We start from the raw sequence: 14,706 nt of genomic DNA, 5'->3' as shown, positions 1-14,706 counted from the left end.
TTTTTTTTTTGTTGTTGTTGTTGTTGTTGTTTTTTCAGTCATTTAACTTAAATGTGTATTTCTATTTTTTCCTGACCTTTTTAATTTATTTATTTATAAAATAATAATAAAAATAAAGAAAGAAAACGAGTTATAAAGTGTACAATAAAGCACAATCAAATCCTTATATTATAATCCCATTCCGCTTGAATCAAGTTAAAGGTGTAATCTGCCGATTGTCCTGCAGGTGACTGCATAAATCTGTTTTACGGTGCACTTAGGGCTTTACGATTACTCCAGAGCACTCGTAGGATTTTCTAGTGCTACTTAAGTTACAATGCTTTTGGGAAACAGATCGTAATATTAAGATCAGTCGTATACGATCATTTTAACGAACTTCTTAGGCTTACGAAGCTTTTCGGAAACTCAGCCCAGAACTGATTTTTGCACATTAAACACAATACACAGACTACAAAAACTGACAAATTGTTTGCCACTCACTTAAATATGCAACATTTTGCAACAGCCACTCTGTCTGTGTTTGCATAATATATACAGCTTCACCTGTTGTACTTTCATCTCCTTTTTAAAAATAGTTGTCAGTGTACAGGAAGCGTACAGTTTGTACAGTGAACGGTTGAGGTATTTGAGTAGATCTGAGGTTAGAGGGAATCTGGCTTACGTTTATCTACGGTTAATTAAATGTTTGTGATAACAGACAGTTTAGAAATTTGTATTTTTTTATAAAGTCAACAAAAAAAAAAAAATTAAATGGATCACCAACATCAACTCATTTTGTAACTCATTTTGATATTTATTGCTATTACAAAATCTGTAAATAAGATAGTGACGCCTCTTTAAACATTTAATATTAGCAGTATTATGTTCTGAATTGACAAACACGACTGTTGCTCTGCTGAATACAAGTTTGATACGTCATACTGTTTTTAACCTTGGTTTTGAAACATTTACAAATATCACATTGCCCAATGTACCATGGAAATGATGTTACTTTTGTTGGTTTACCTGGCATTGTGAAATAAGGTGGATAAGGCTTAGTGGCTTAGTGGTGTAAATATGCTTTCCGTCTAAAACAAGTCAATTTTGTGTAGTCTAAAAGTGATCGCTCCCACAAAATCACATCTGCTGACTTGATACAGAACAATAACAAGGTGGTCTTCCTAGACCGGGGTGTTGCACAGATCCGTCTGACAGCACTTGACTTTAATAGTGGGACTGGACTGAAGAATCATGCAGTCTGCCATGCTAATGCACCTCCGGAAGTAAGAATCTAGAGGAATGGGAAAGTGCATGAGTGTCATTGTTCATGTGTTTGTGTGTAAGTCCTTCTAAAGCTCCTGTATTTTTGTGCATCTATTGCACACATGATGGAAACTCACAGGGAGCGATAGTGAATCTGGCAGACACACAGGTGTCTTTTTTATAGCCACACGTCTCCTGAGTGGTCACACAACTTCCTCCAGGGATGCCGGGGACACAGTTATAACATTTCAGGGCAGATCCTACAACAGTTATTAGGCTGATTAAACAACATCTGATTATGAACAATTAATTTTATGACACTTCAAGTGATCAAACTCTTTAGATAAGGATTGTGATCTAAAACAGTTTGGTTTTAAACAAAACCCACCATTCGTCAAGATCAGGGCAAGAACAAGAGTCAACAGCAGAACCTTCATCATTCTGCTGAATGAAATAGAAAAATAATCAGTTGAATAATCTGAATACAATATATCATGGCACAATATATTTTAAAATTACAACAATATGTATTGTTAATACTGGAAGGTATGGTCTATAGTTTGCCTAAAAAATAAAAATAGTTTGCATCCTATATGTAAGACCCAGAGGTCACACATTTGAGCTTTCATATTTATTAACTGTTCAATTAAAATGAAAATACATTGTTTAAGAAAATAAAATCAAATATTTAGAACATTTTAAGCATATTAGAATAGTTGTAGATTTTATTAAAAAAAAAATTTATTATTAAATATTTTGTTGTTATTATTATCATTATGAATATTTGTTTTTGTATTATTGCGGCTTTTTATACTGTGATAATTTTGATGATACTCTATTAATAAAGTAGCACATAATATTTTATAGTATAATATGAAATAATATATTGTATAAATTATATATTGTATATATTTTTAAATCATTTGGCTGATTTGAAAGGATGATTGTCATAATTGTATTGCATTTTGTTGGTTTTTTATTTATGCATCATAATACTGACAATGTTATAAGAAATATGGTTCAGTTTTCATTATAGTATGTCACAATTCAAATTGCACAATTATTTTGATTTTGAGGTGAGAAATGACCTGCACCTTAACAGAGTTATTTTCTCAGTTATTGTTAAATTATCTTCCATTGCCTTACTATTCTAGACAAACCAGAGAACAATAGTTTAGATCCAATAGTGTTTTATGATTTCAGAGAGAAAATGCTGTTACTTCAATGTCTGAAAATCTTACTACATTTTTTCAATAATTCCATTAAAACTTAATCTAAAACCAAATTTAATTTAATGTTAACGTACCTTGACTGGGAGCAAAGCCAGAGCTGAGAAGAAGTTGGTTCATATGCACCGCTGTGTCTGTCTCTTATATACTGTGACGCTGCCTGTAAACTTCCAGGAATCTTGGAAAACAGGAATTTTTGTGCAACAAAGATACCGTGTTTTTCTCTTGTGTAATTAAATGTGCTTGTGCAAGGTTTAGTGAAGTAGAAGTATAGCTTAGTAAGGATGCTATATGTGCATACAGCAAAAATACACAAAACTGTTTGGCTAGTTTTTTAAACAATACTAATAAAGTATGCTACACTACTCTTAGAAATGTTTGTTCATATTGTAAAATGTCTACGGTTTTACCAACTCTACTTGTCATGATTCATCTATTTTTTACAACTAGTTTTCAGTAATGACAGATTAGAGATGAGAGCGGCACCAATGGTTTGGACTGGGAGCTGCAGGCAGTACTGGACAGGTTTTGCAATGTCTAGGAAACATTTCTCAATAGGTCACGTTTTTAAAACTCTTCACATAGTTATCATAACAGCAGTCTGTATGTGGGTTAAGCTGTGGATAATTTCAGGGCCGGCCCGCGGCATAGGCGGTATAGGCAAATGCTAAGGGCGCCACTCATCCATAGGGGCGCCAGAATGAGTGAACGAGTGATATATATATATTTTTTTTTACATATTTTTTTTTATAATAGGCTACTATTTAAAAACCATTATTTCGAAATACTACCAAATAAAGCAAAAAAAAAAAAAAAAAGTCCGGCTCTTCAATCTTCCCCCGCCCATCGAGTGCTTGAAGTGCGTCAGAAACAGAGCGCGCGCACGATCAGTTGTTGGTAATTTGTTGTGTAGCGTGCCCGACGATGTAGTGAAAGAACAATTTATTGCATAGGAGTAAGATACTATAATTTCATGGCAGTTATTTTTACCTTAAACTTAATGTTAGCAGTTGTTCTGAGTTCTGAGTCCCCAGACTGTGATTTTGTACAATCATGTCAGTTTTAAGAGCATTTTTTATTATCACTTTTTTATTAATGTTTTACTCTACAGTTGTGCAGTTTTGGGGGGATACAGTACAGGCCACACGTTTGGAAACATTACTATTTTTAATGTTTTTGAAAGAAGTTTCTTCTGCTCATCAAGCCTGCATTTATTTGATCAAAAATACAGAAAAATATGTAATATTGTGATATATTATTACAATTTAAAATAATTTGTTTTCAATTTATTATACTTTAAATTATCATTTATTTCTGTGATGCAAAGCTGCATTTTCAGCATCATTACTCCATTCTTCAGTGTCACATGTGACATCCGGTCTATCACATGATCCTTTAGAAATCCTTCTAATATGATGATTTATTATGAGTGTTGGAAACAGTTCTGCTGTAATGTGTGTGTGTGTGTGTGTGTGTGTGTTTATATATATATATATATATATATATATATATATATGCTAAATCATGAACACAATGACAGGGTGAAATGGGCTGTGATGCATGGGGCGCCAGGTAAAATCTTGCCTAGGGCAGCAAATTGGTCAGGGCCGGCCCTGGATAATTTTACATTGCTTTGACACAAAATGCATTCAGTTTTAAATGAAGGGTCATCCCGTGTCATCTTATTTGTTATTCTGGTTCTTGACCCACTTTCCTTTTGCTATTCTTATTTTACAACCCCAGGGTTCATTTTCAGAGATATTGGGATATCAATGTAGCTTTAAGAGTAAATGGTTAAACTGTTCACATTTTTAGTGGTCAAAACCCAAATGTTGGTCATTTGCATTCATGATACTTTTTATTTAAAAGAGGAATGTCTGGAGAACAAACAACGTTGAAACTTGAAATGTATCTTGTTTCCCTCTATAAAAACAACTGCATCTAACTTTTAATAACTCAAGTATTAAAGATTCTGGTTCTTGAGAAACTTTTTAAGGCCATGTATAATTCAAACCTAAATGCAGATCTCAATGTGGCTCCATGCAAATAGTTGAGTTCATTTTCAATGGTCGAAAAAATGACACTTTGCATACTTGTGTAATTAACAATGAAATGGCCATTTAGCTGGTGCAATAACTTTATTTCACTTTTGAATTTCAGAAACATACATCTATTCAAACTCTTAAATTTGAGTTAGTATTTTTAGTTAAATTGTAAATTGTTCACATATTCCAAAATTATTTATCTGTGGCAAATGCTGAAATAAATCGCCAACATGAGTAACTCATATCATAAACTAAATCTGGATTATTGTAAACATGGCAGGTTCATGTTCTGAGTTGACAGAAGTCAGTCTAAATGATGATCATGTTATTGCAGAGATCAGAATGGCAGCATTTCACTTTCATGGCAGTGTTACTCGAGAGAATAAGACACTCCGTCGTACTGCTGCATCTCCGAAAGCCCATGACTAGAAGAAACAGAGACATCAAAATCACGATTTTAATCAATCACAAACATGTTTTGCCTATAATGCAAACAATCACATTACAGGTTCAGTTTGGTAGCATCCGTCAGTGTTATTTTAGTATCACTGAGATACTATTATAGTTTTCATTAATAGTTTGAATTAGTTTTTATTTGTATATTTTCATTTTTTGTGGTACATTCGGAATTAAATGTGAGATTTTGAAGTTGACAGTATTTTAGAACATTTTTTAATAATATAATGCATTTATATCTGTCTACAGTGTGAAGCTTACAGGAAGGTTAAACTCACAGGGGGGGAAGTTGAATCTGGCTGCGATACAGGCGTCTTTTCCAAAGCCACAGGTCTCTTGAGTTTGTGTGCAGCTCGTCCCACCCAAAGGGACACAGTTGTTGCATTTCAGTGCAGATCCTGCAACACAAAGTGCATGCGTTATAACCAAATCAGCACTGAACCTTTATTAGAGTCTTGAGCATGAGTTCTTTAACAGTTTGCACAATCAGAGTCATATTAAATAAAAGAAAAGAGAAAATGTAGCCAAGGAAATATTTCTCAATTTACATTTACAAACTAAAACTGAAACAAAAATGTTTAAAAACTAAATAGACATATATAAAAAATTAAATAATACAAACTAATAACATAAGTTTACTAAAACTTTAAATAAAATGTAAATGTAAAATATGTAAAATATATAATTAGTCAATAGTTTCTCAGTTGAATTATGTTAATGTTTAACCTTTTAATTAGCAACTTTTAACTCACCGTAGTTCAACACCAGAACCAGAACAAGGGCCCCCAGCAAAGTCTTCATTATTCTGTCGATAAGAGCTGAAAATATTACTCGTAATTAAAAATCCCCAATAAGAGTGGGAAAACACCAACAAATGAATGCAATTCAGAAACACACTAATCTATCAATATCTGTGTATGTTGTTTTATTAACTTACCTCCCAAGTGATGTAGTATTGGGTGTATTGTAAGTTCATAATAAGCACTCGTGTGTGCCTCTTATATACCTGTCATGTACTCAGGAATGAATCATTTCCAGTAATTCAGGAATTCCCAAAGTGTTTTAAACTGGATCATTGTGTTAAAATGAGTTCACAGACACTCAATAATATTTGCCATCTTTGTTCGGTCATCGTTTACTCATGCATTAGCTTCAGAACATCAGTCCTGATCATATCATGTGCTTGTGCAAGATCCTGTTCTGTCCTGTTCTACTACAATAAACCACTTATTTTTAATATGGTGTAAGTCCATTAAGGAAGTTTTCTTAAATATCAACTGTGTTTAGATATCTAACTAATCTATTGTGGTTGTGTTTTCCTCTTTCTCAAAAATGAAAGGTCTGAGAAGATTGATAGGCGGTTTACCGACACTGTGACAGGTGACAAATGTTTTCTTTGGTATGAGGATTGGCAGGAAAGTTCAATATTGTGTAAAACAAAGCTGAGGAACACAAGAGCCCGAAGGGACAGGTGATCAAGAGATCAATTATTACATGTCTTTTAGTGACGTACAACAGAGTATATCGTTTACTGGATATTAAACCACTTTTGCTGGTTGTTTGGAGTCTGAATCTGTTCAACAAGTGTTTACTGCGTTTGAAATGTTTCAATGAGTGTGAGTTCATATCGAGTCCAAGGTTCATGTGTGCACACGGCTTTAATGTATGTTGAATTTAGCTCTGCTCATGGTTTATTTAACTGGCCGATAAGATGGAATGAAAGATGAAAGTCTTTTGATCAAGCAGTAATTAATTATGTAATGTCAAAACATGTGATGTAAAGCTCATCAGATCTATACGGCAGTCAAACAGCAGTTGTGGTTTACCATATTTTATTTGCTGGTTATTGAGATTTTTCTATAAACAGTGTCACTGTTAAATGAATTGTCTTAGTATTCTTGTTTTACATTTCAAACATCTAGAAATCCATAAATCATGATACATTTACTAGAAAAGCAAAATAAAAAATATTAAGTATTTTTTTAGAGTAAAATTATTTTATGACTTTTAGTGTTTTAAGTTATTACTTCTCGAAGAAATGTGTATTGATTTAAGAATGTTTAGATGGGAAAGACGTTTTTTTTGCAGTATGATCACATATCAAATGCATGAGTCAGAACCGTAACAAACATCTGATTTTGACATAATGGAAAATGATAACTTTTACAACACCTCACCATTGAAATCTGTGTTTCAAAAATATTTACATTTTGACAGTATTTTTGACATATTATTTATAATTTCACATCAATTTTTTTTATATTTCACATAAATATGATTTTATATAATTTCATACCATATTATTATGTTTATATTGTTATTTGAGATACATTGCACAGTATTGTTCAGGTTGTTGTTTTACTCTTTTTTCAGTTCTGAAACTTTGTATTTTCTCATTATGACTCTATTAGTATGCAAATTATATGCACTAATAAAATTGCAATATATTTCAGCTTACGATGTAAATAGTCTTCTATTGTATTTTATTGGTTATTTTGTATATATATATATATAAAATAATTTACAAATACAAACAATTTTCTGTGAAGTGAGAATGTATTTGTATTAAATCTGTATTAAAAAGCAAGTAATCAGATAATCAACACAAATTCTAGCATGCTTTATTTTAATATTAATGACCAACTTGATACAAACAGTTTTTTGCACATTGCACAGAACAAGAAGAATTGAATGTGTAAATATTGTTTTTTTTTCATAAATTCAACAACAACAAAACACATGCATAAACACATGTAACTAGATTCATGTGTACTCTATTACATTGAAAGCTGTTTTATGAGCATGCTGATATATAGCAGCGACAGATCAGTCAAAGGTGTTGCAGAAGTCCTTCTGACAGCACTTGATGTTGATGAAAGCGTTCTGTTTCACCATCTCACAGCCTGACATGGACATGCACTTCTGGTAATGTCCGTCTGTTTCAAACAAAACCATAAGACATTTAATCAAATGTTTTCCAAACTGTAATTGTCATGCCATTTAAATCAACAGATCGCTTCATCTGGTGGGCTTCATCACTCACATGGGCTTCTGCGGAACTTGGCAGCGGCACACGCGTCTTTGTCCGGTGGGCAGGTTATGAAGGTGGTCTCGCAGGCCCCTCCTGCTTTCTCTGGGACACAGTGCAGGCATTCCAGAGCCGAGCCTTAAACACACGGGACAATATTTGATTTCACACTTCACATTTGTGCATGTACACAGAGCTTACAACACATGTACATAAACCCTGTGTGTACTGAATAAAAGCATTTAAAACCTTTAACGCTGTGGTTTGGAAAGTTTTTGCTGCTCACATGTGACACATGTTCAGACATTTAATCTCTACCAGAAATGCAAAACCTGTCCACACAGGTTATTTTCCTTTGTTTTTGATCTGATGATCTGTTTTATGACAACAAAATCAATAATCACACACTGCATTTGACTTCAAACTGTTGCATCTTGACTTTCAACATATTTCAACACAATTTTTAAAATATATTAATTTTGTGATTATTTGTGATATAAAGAAGGTATTAAGTACAGTGTTTGAAATTTTGCAGTGCAATGTTTCTTTGTTTAAAAATGTCCAGCATTTCAGGAATTTAATTTCCAGCAGAAATGCATAATAATGCTATTTCTTTTTTTCTTTTTATCCATTCATGCAAATTTCATCACACAAAGTGTATGCATCATATTCAGTCAGTGCATCATAGATTATCTCAATACTCACCAATTTGGAAAGGATTTGGATATGTAGGCTACATATTGTTTATATATTTGTTTGATATAGTATTTATTTGATAAATAATATATACACTACAGTGTTCTTAATCTAGGATTATAATGCCTTTTTTTTTTTTTTGCATTTTCAAAATCTTAAAACTTTGTGTATTTCCAGACTTTTTGACATATTAGTACCTATAAGGTACAAAAGTGTCCCTTTAGAAAAGGTACCACCCCAGTGATAGCTTTTACACCTTTTTTCCTGAGAGTGTAATAGATTATGCAGATGATAAGCATTAATAACTGCAATACATTTCAGTCTGTGAGTCACTCATCTTAATGTTTCTACATGTTAAGGTTACCTGCAATAACCTTTGCTTGCATTTTATGGTAATGTTGCACATATTTACTGTACACATTTTTTTAAAATCATTTACATTTCAATGCACATGTACATAACCTTCTATATAAGAAAGTCTTTTCCTTTTGTGTTTGTGGTTTGGACATTTTTTTGTACTTCTCCTGCAGACATTTCATCTTCACCAGAAATGCAAACCTGCCCGCATGCTATGCAATACTTCAATACTAAACTTCTTAATGTATTTTTCTTATGTTATTTTCCTGTATGTTTATTCTCATGTATATTTCAGCACACAATGCATAGTTTCAATGCGTCATAGATCCCAAGTCTGTCATAGATCCATAATCTCACTCACCGCCTGTCACGACCAGCACGAGAACAACAGCCAATGTGAGGAACTTCATCATTCTGGAAAACAAACGGCAGAAGAGAAGCGACTGTTGAATGTCTGAAATTATTTCATTTAAAGAAAAAGTACAAATATAAGAGTATTAAAATATTAGACAACAACCAACCAAAGCCAAAGCAAAGGATCATGAACGTACCAAAAACAAACCATTACTCTAATTAGTCTGACTATACTCAAAAGTCATATTTCCCAGATGTTATCTTGTGATTTATGATGCGTGCATTGCTTATTTATATGTTTTAATGTACTGTAAAAAAATAAATAGAACTGTGTGTAAAGTTTAACTCACCTTTGTACTGTGTTGGACTGATGAAATCTGTTCTTCTGTCTGTATGACTATATGAAACCTCACTTTTATCCTACAGTTTCTTATCAGCTCCCTCTCTATCTCTCTCTGTCTTTCTGCAAACAGACCAAGCCCTGGTCATATGCAGCACAGCTAAATTTATGGTCATTACACAGAAAAATGAAACAACCTTTCTCAACTTTATATGTAACTTTGTGTGTTCCCAGCTCTTCTGTTTACAGGGTGTTGTTCTGTGGTGTAATCGCATGTAGAGATGTAGATGTATGCAACTTCCTTCCTCCAGCTTCCCATGCAGCTGGGGTCATGCAGAACCATAGACTGAACGATAGATAGATGGATGGATGGATGGATGGATGGATGGATGGCTCTCTCTGTGGTTCTGGTCATGTTTATGTTCTTCAGCTGTGTTGTGTTTTGACTGTGTTCCAGCAGCAGCAGCAGTCGTTCTCGCACCCAAACACTGACAGTAAATCAGGGCTTTAACAGTCGATTGTGCCATTGTGCATCTCGCCCTCCTGAACTCCGATATCAGCAGAGCAGTGCAAGAGAAACTGTCCATGATGCAGAAATCGCTAAGCTCTCCATTGTGCCGCTTTTGTGGGCAAAACCTCGCGTTAACTCCTCAGAGCGTATAGGCCACATATATCAGACAGTCCGGATTTTTCCCTCCAGTTGCTCTCTCTGTCTTTCTCTTCTCTGTCACTCCACTGGATAGTTGCTCAGGATCCAGGCAGAGAACGATGTCACAGTATTCAGGGAAGGTGAGTAGTACATTTCAGGGTATATTGTCGTTTGCTGACCAGCTAAAGATAAAGTTTCATATATATACAGTACTTTTGCAACAGATTTTGGCATACTTATACAAACAATTTTTTTTATTTTTATTGTTTTCTTTTGCCTTTTTTTTACAATTTGCGCAACTGTAGTTTTGCATGTACACTTGCATATCTACAGTACCAGTATATGCATCTCATGCACCCAAATTAATGCACTCTTAAATGAATGCATACATTTACATTACATATCCAAGTGCACACATTCCATGCTGCAGAACTCAACAATTACATTATATACATATTTTTCCTGTGGCCTCAAAAAAAAAAAGTCTGAAATAAAATAAAACGAAAAAAGTTGAATAGCTATTCTAACAATAAATAAATAAATAAATAAATATATTACCACAAATAATTTATTAGGTTTTTAATTTGCTCTAATAGCTGGGAATTATAATCCCTGGAACATTATGACATTTGAATGTTTTAAGCCCAATCATACTGATGCTTCCCTGATTATCACAAACTATTTTCTGCAATTTCGACCTCAACTTTGTTAACTATGGTGAAAGATTTAAAAAAGCAGAATTTGACAACTGAAAAGTTAAATTCATGTTTAGGCAAACTGCAAACGCATGTGCATAACTAAAAATGAAAGATTTTACATTATATGGAACAAAAATTATTGTTGAGCCTGGTGATGTCAAAATGCAACTGTATATTTCTGCAGTCTGTGTTTGAGGTTTTCACTGTTATGACCAAATTTCCTCTTAGTGATCAAACTGTGATCTTGATTAAGATCAAGACAGTTTATCTTTTCAGATATAATGAAATATAGATAATGTCTCCAGCATTTGACATTTCACTGCGACAAACTGCCTTATTTTTCTCTAATCAATTTGAAACATAATTTTTTAAAGATTGTCATTTCTTTAAAGAAAATTCAGAAGTAAAATCATAAATTGATTAATGCAGTTGTCCAAACAAGCTATTCTAACTTACATTTGCTCCATATGCTCTGCTGGGTAAATGCCAGGATTGAGTTAGAAACTTCACAAGATGGAAAGTGTGATGTTGATTAATGAATCTCACGCTGTGATCTCATGTAGTTCTCATGTAGATCTCATGTAGTTTCAGTTTCACAGAGTCTGTTCACCCCCGGTGACTGTAGCTGAATCAAAAAACTCAATAAACCAAGAGTTTTTCCTCTTCTCCCAGATAGTGTTCTACGAGGGGAAGTGCTTCACAGGCCAGAGGCTGGAGGTGTTTGGAGACTGTGAAAACTTCCAGGACCGTGGTTTCATGAACAGGGTGAACTCCATCCGCGTGGAGAGCGGGGCCTGGGTGTGTTTCGATCATCCCGATTTCAAGGGACAGCAGTACATCCTGGAAAAAGGAGAGTATCCCGACTTCCAACGCTGGAACGCCCACAATGATCACATGGGCTCCTGCAAGCCAATCAAAATGGTGAGGATCAAAACACTTTATGAAAAGATGAAGAGTACTGCTAAGACAAACCATTTTCACCCATTGCTAGTTAATTTCATAAACAATTACAGAGAAACGACAGCGTGACACACTGAATTGAGTGTGACGTTGAAGTGTCATGTAGATTGTAGAACATACTCCAATTTTTTAAACAACAGTAGCATGCTGCACTGTTGCATGACATCATTAAATTGTTTAAATCAAGTTTTTCCTGTACATTTTTATCAACCTTTGATAGTCCATTTGAGATCATTTATCAGTTAATTGCATTGTGCATTGTGGGACAAAGTGTAAAGGTTATTATAGTTAACCAATACTACATCTAAACCCATAAAAGCAAGTTGAATTAGACAGAAGCACAAAGAACGCAACTGTATTTGATACAATTTTGATTTATTTACAACTCTAAAAAATTGCCAACATTTCTCATTTTCATTTACTGTAGTTTAACTTTATGTATAAAATAACGCAAATTAAAACTTGAGCTGAAATTGAAATAAAAATGTAAAAATATAGAATTACAAAATGCTTAAAAATAAAAAAAAATTTGACATATATTTTTAAAAAGTAATATTAAAAAAAACTACGAAATGATCTCTGTACATTAAACTAACACTGCACATTATATTAATCATTGTACTATATTCTGCAGAAGAGTCCATTTCATGCTGTCAAGGGTCACACTTCTGACCTCTGAGATTTGACTGTATGACTTTTTTAAATGTGATTCTCACTTCTTTTATAATGTGCTTGTCTGTGTCTGTCAGCACGGGGAGCACTACAGGATGGAGCTTTATGAGGGTCAGAACTTCACCGGTCAGTCTGTTGAACTGTGTGACGACTGTGCCTTCCTCCAGAGCACCGGATTCAGCAAGAACTGCCTCAACTCCATTAAAGTCTACGGAGACGGAGCGTAAGTTCTTCAGGGCCAAACGTCAAGCGCTGCTTTATTAGTTATCAAGTATTTTTCCAATGTCCCAAAAACCTTGAACTGTTCAAAAATGTCTAATGTTCAGAATACGATAAAGCTGTTTAACCTCTACTGTAGCAAAACTGTAAGCTGTTTAAAGCAATTTGATAAAAAGTACATAGAGCGGAAGCTCAGAATCTTTCAGTGCTAAATTATTTGCATCAAGTTTTGCATATTAAATATATGCAACATGATGCATTTGAGAAAACTCATTTTGTATGTTTTTCAAACTTAAAATAATGCAATTTAAATGATGTACAAATGTAACAATGGTCATCAATTTTGAATGTCATTCATATAGAAGAATAAATTGAAAACAAAAGAATTTCGCTCTTTTTTTCCCCCTCTTCAATATTAGCTGGGTGATGTACGAGGAGCCGGACTATCGTGGCCGCATGTACATTGTGGAAAGAGGAAACTACTGCTCATTTATGGATTGGCAAGCTGAGAATCCCAACATCCAGTCTATCCGCAGGGTGGTTAACTATTTCTAAACTGTTACATCCCAAAACAGCCTCGCTTACAAAGGAAAATCAATGTTTTAAAGTATACTTACCCCAAATAATAAATCAAATGAACCTAAACTTTGATGTACATTACTGAATCACACAGCTATGTGCTTTTTATCTTCATGGAATTTCATTGATGAATCAGTTATTTGAAAAGAAAATGTAATTAGTACAGACATATTCTTGTTTGTTTTATTTTGTATTTGTGCTGAGGCAGTGAGTTGAAATAAAAGTGAATTGTGAAAAAGTTGCTGTTCTCTCTCTCTCTCTCTCTCTCTCTCTCTCGATTCAATTCAATTCAATTCAATATGTGCTTTATTGGCATGACAATTGTTACAATGTATTGCCAAAGCATAGTGTTTACACTGAATCTATAACAGATATGTATTTTAAAATAATAATAATAATAAATAAATAAATACATGCATGCATATAATTAAATAAAACAGAACAAATCAATTCTATGAATTCTATGAACAATTTAAAATTCAGTGTGGTGGTGTGTGTGTGTGTGCGCGTGCGTGCGTGCGTGTGTGTGTGTGTGGGCACATCACTGAATTGTTGACTCCTCCCTCTTTTTTGTGATGGGCATCAATGTATCTCGCTGCTATAATGCTATTTCAATTTGGATAGATTTTTGATGGCATAAAAGGCCCTTCTTGCTTTCTCTTTCAGTTAATTTGCAGGCAAATTAAGCTTTCCATTTGCACTTATTTTCAGCCCGAGGTATGTGTAGTTTGTGGCATATTCAATTTTAGTTATACGAAGGTTGAAATTATGTCTCTTTTCTTGACATTTATGTCTTATCTGGAATGTTAGTACTTTAGTTTTGTTAGGAGAAATAGTCAGGCCCCAGGGTTTTTTATGCAAGTAATTCCAGTTGTAAATCTGCTTTGTTTTGTTGTCTGTGTTTTTGATTTGATAATTGTCTTAGCTTTTTTCCTCATGGTTTTACAGCCTACATCATATCATTTTTTCATTTTCATGTGTGCTTTTAAGGATTTTCTTAGAGGATGTTGTCTTAGAGGATGAATTGGTATATCCAAATATTCAAATATATAATTGATGTTCTCTACAGCTAGATTGATACCATCTCAATTGCGAGGATAAATTCTGTCTAGAAAGATACTTTTGGATGGCCAGTTTGGTTAAGCTCCATCTCCTCTAGCCTCTCCCTCGAGCTGTGGGTGT

At 33.8% G+C, this 14,706-nt stretch overlaps 4 protein-coding genes across 6 annotated transcripts; 1 reads left to right on the top strand and 3 right to left on the bottom strand.

The window, feature by feature from the left end:
* Positions 1-769: 769 nt before the first annotated feature.
* On the bottom strand, positions 770-2,621 carry LOC132095720 (CD59B glycoprotein-like). 2 transcript variants are annotated; one of them, XM_059500831.1, is made up of 4 exons: positions 2,549-2,621; positions 1,631-1,686; positions 1,380-1,502; positions 770-1,270 (listed from the first exon to the last, which is right to left on the bottom strand). In XM_059500831.1, the coding sequence occupies exons 2-4, from the start codon at positions 1,680-1,682 to the stop codon at positions 1,161-1,163; spliced, it is 285 nt and encodes a 94-aa protein (XP_059356814.1). In that variant the 5' UTR covers positions 1,683-1,686; positions 2,549-2,621; the 3' UTR covers positions 770-1,160. The 2 variants fall into 2 exon arrangements, with proteins under 2 accessions (XP_059356814.1, XP_059356815.1); XM_059500832.1 differs by having other exon boundaries at positions 1,631-1,683; positions 2,549-2,615.
* Positions 2,622-4,590: 1,969 nt separating this feature from the next.
* On the bottom strand, positions 4,591-5,987 carry LOC132095719 (CD59 glycoprotein-like). 2 transcript variants are annotated; one of them, XM_059500829.1, is made up of 4 exons: positions 5,910-5,987; positions 5,725-5,790; positions 5,251-5,370; positions 4,591-4,941 (listed from the first exon to the last, which is right to left on the bottom strand). In XM_059500829.1, the coding sequence occupies exons 2-4, from the start codon at positions 5,771-5,773 to the stop codon at positions 4,826-4,828; spliced, it is 285 nt and encodes a 94-aa protein (XP_059356812.1). In that variant the 5' UTR covers positions 5,774-5,790; positions 5,910-5,987; the 3' UTR covers positions 4,591-4,825. The 2 variants fall into 2 exon arrangements, with proteins under 2 accessions (XP_059356812.1, XP_059356813.1); XM_059500830.1 differs by having other exon boundaries at positions 5,725-5,802; positions 5,910-5,945.
* A 1,594-nt stretch (positions 5,988-7,581) lies between these two features.
* On the bottom strand, positions 7,582-9,466 carry LOC132095718 (CD59 glycoprotein-like). The gene is made up of 3 exons (XM_059500828.1): positions 9,415-9,466; positions 8,016-8,138; positions 7,582-7,908 (listed from the first exon to the last, which is right to left on the bottom strand). The coding sequence occupies exons 1-3, from the start codon at positions 9,464-9,466 to the stop codon at positions 7,799-7,801; spliced, it is 285 nt and encodes a 94-aa protein (XP_059356811.1). The 3' UTR covers positions 7,582-7,798.
* A 925-nt stretch (positions 9,467-10,391) lies between these two features.
* On the top strand, positions 10,392-13,762 carry LOC132095717 (gamma-crystallin N-A-like). The gene is made up of 4 exons (XM_059500827.1): positions 10,392-10,536; positions 11,767-12,015; positions 12,804-12,949; positions 13,365-13,762. The coding sequence occupies exons 1-4, from the start codon at positions 10,516-10,518 to the stop codon at positions 13,498-13,500; spliced, it is 552 nt and encodes a 183-aa protein (XP_059356810.1). The 5' UTR covers positions 10,392-10,515; the 3' UTR covers positions 13,501-13,762.
* Positions 13,763-14,706: the final 944 nt, after the last annotated feature.

The sequence above is a fragment of the Carassius carassius genome, chromosome 20 (assembly GCF_963082965.1).
Source record: "Carassius carassius chromosome 20, fCarCar2.1, whole genome shotgun sequence".
NCBI classification, from domain to species: Eukaryota; Metazoa; Chordata; class Actinopteri; order Cypriniformes; family Cyprinidae; genus Carassius; species Carassius carassius.
Note: the sequence above shows the minus strand (reverse complement) of the source record. Positions and strands in the feature narration are given on the sequence as shown.

Excerpts from the sequence above, each read along its gene's own strand:
- LOC132095720 (XM_059500831.1), bottom strand. The coding sequence starts at position 1,682 with ATGATGAAGGTTCTGCTGTTGACTCTTGTTCTTGCCCTGATCTTGACG. Across the intron at positions 1,503-1,630 it reads TGCCCTGATCTTGACGAATG|GATCTGCCCTGAAATGTTAT; the intron begins GTGGGTTTTGTT and ends TAACTGTTGTAG. Across the intron at positions 1,271-1,379 it reads CAGATTCACTATCGCTCCCT|ATTCTTACTTCCGGAGGTGC; the intron begins GTGAGTTTCCAT and ends CCATTCCTCTAG.
- LOC132095719 (XM_059500829.1), bottom strand. The coding sequence starts at position 5,773 with ATGAAGACTTTGCTGGGGGCCCTTGTTCTGGTTCTGGTGTTGAACTAC. Across the intron at positions 5,371-5,724 it reads GGTTCTGGTGTTGAACTACG|GATCTGCACTGAAATGCAAC; the intron begins GTGAGTTAAAAG and ends TTTGTGTTGCAG. Across the intron at positions 4,942-5,250 it reads CAGATTCAACTTCCCCCCCT|TCATGGGCTTTCGGAGATGC; the intron begins GTGAGTTTAACC and ends TGTTTCTTCTAG.
- LOC132095718 (XM_059500828.1), bottom strand. The coding sequence starts at position 9,466 with ATGATGAAGTTCCTCACATTGGCTGTTGTTCTCGTGCTGGTCGTGACA. Across the intron at positions 8,139-9,414 it reads CGTGCTGGTCGTGACAGGCG|GCTCGGCTCTGGAATGCCTG; the intron begins GTGAGTGAGATT and ends CGTGTGTTTAAG. Across the intron at positions 7,909-8,015 it reads CAAGTTCCGCAGAAGCCCAT|ACGGACATTACCAGAAGTGC; the intron begins GTGAGTGATGAA and ends TGTTTGAAACAG.
- LOC132095717 (XM_059500827.1), top strand. The coding sequence starts at position 10,516 with ATGTCACAGTATTCAGGGAAG. Across the intron at positions 10,537-11,766 it reads TGTCACAGTATTCAGGGAAG|ATAGTGTTCTACGAGGGGAA; the intron begins GTGAGTAGTACA and ends CTCTTCTCCCAG. Across the intron at positions 12,016-12,803 it reads CCTGCAAGCCAATCAAAATG|CACGGGGAGCACTACAGGAT; the intron begins GTGAGGATCAAA and ends TGTGTCTGTCAG.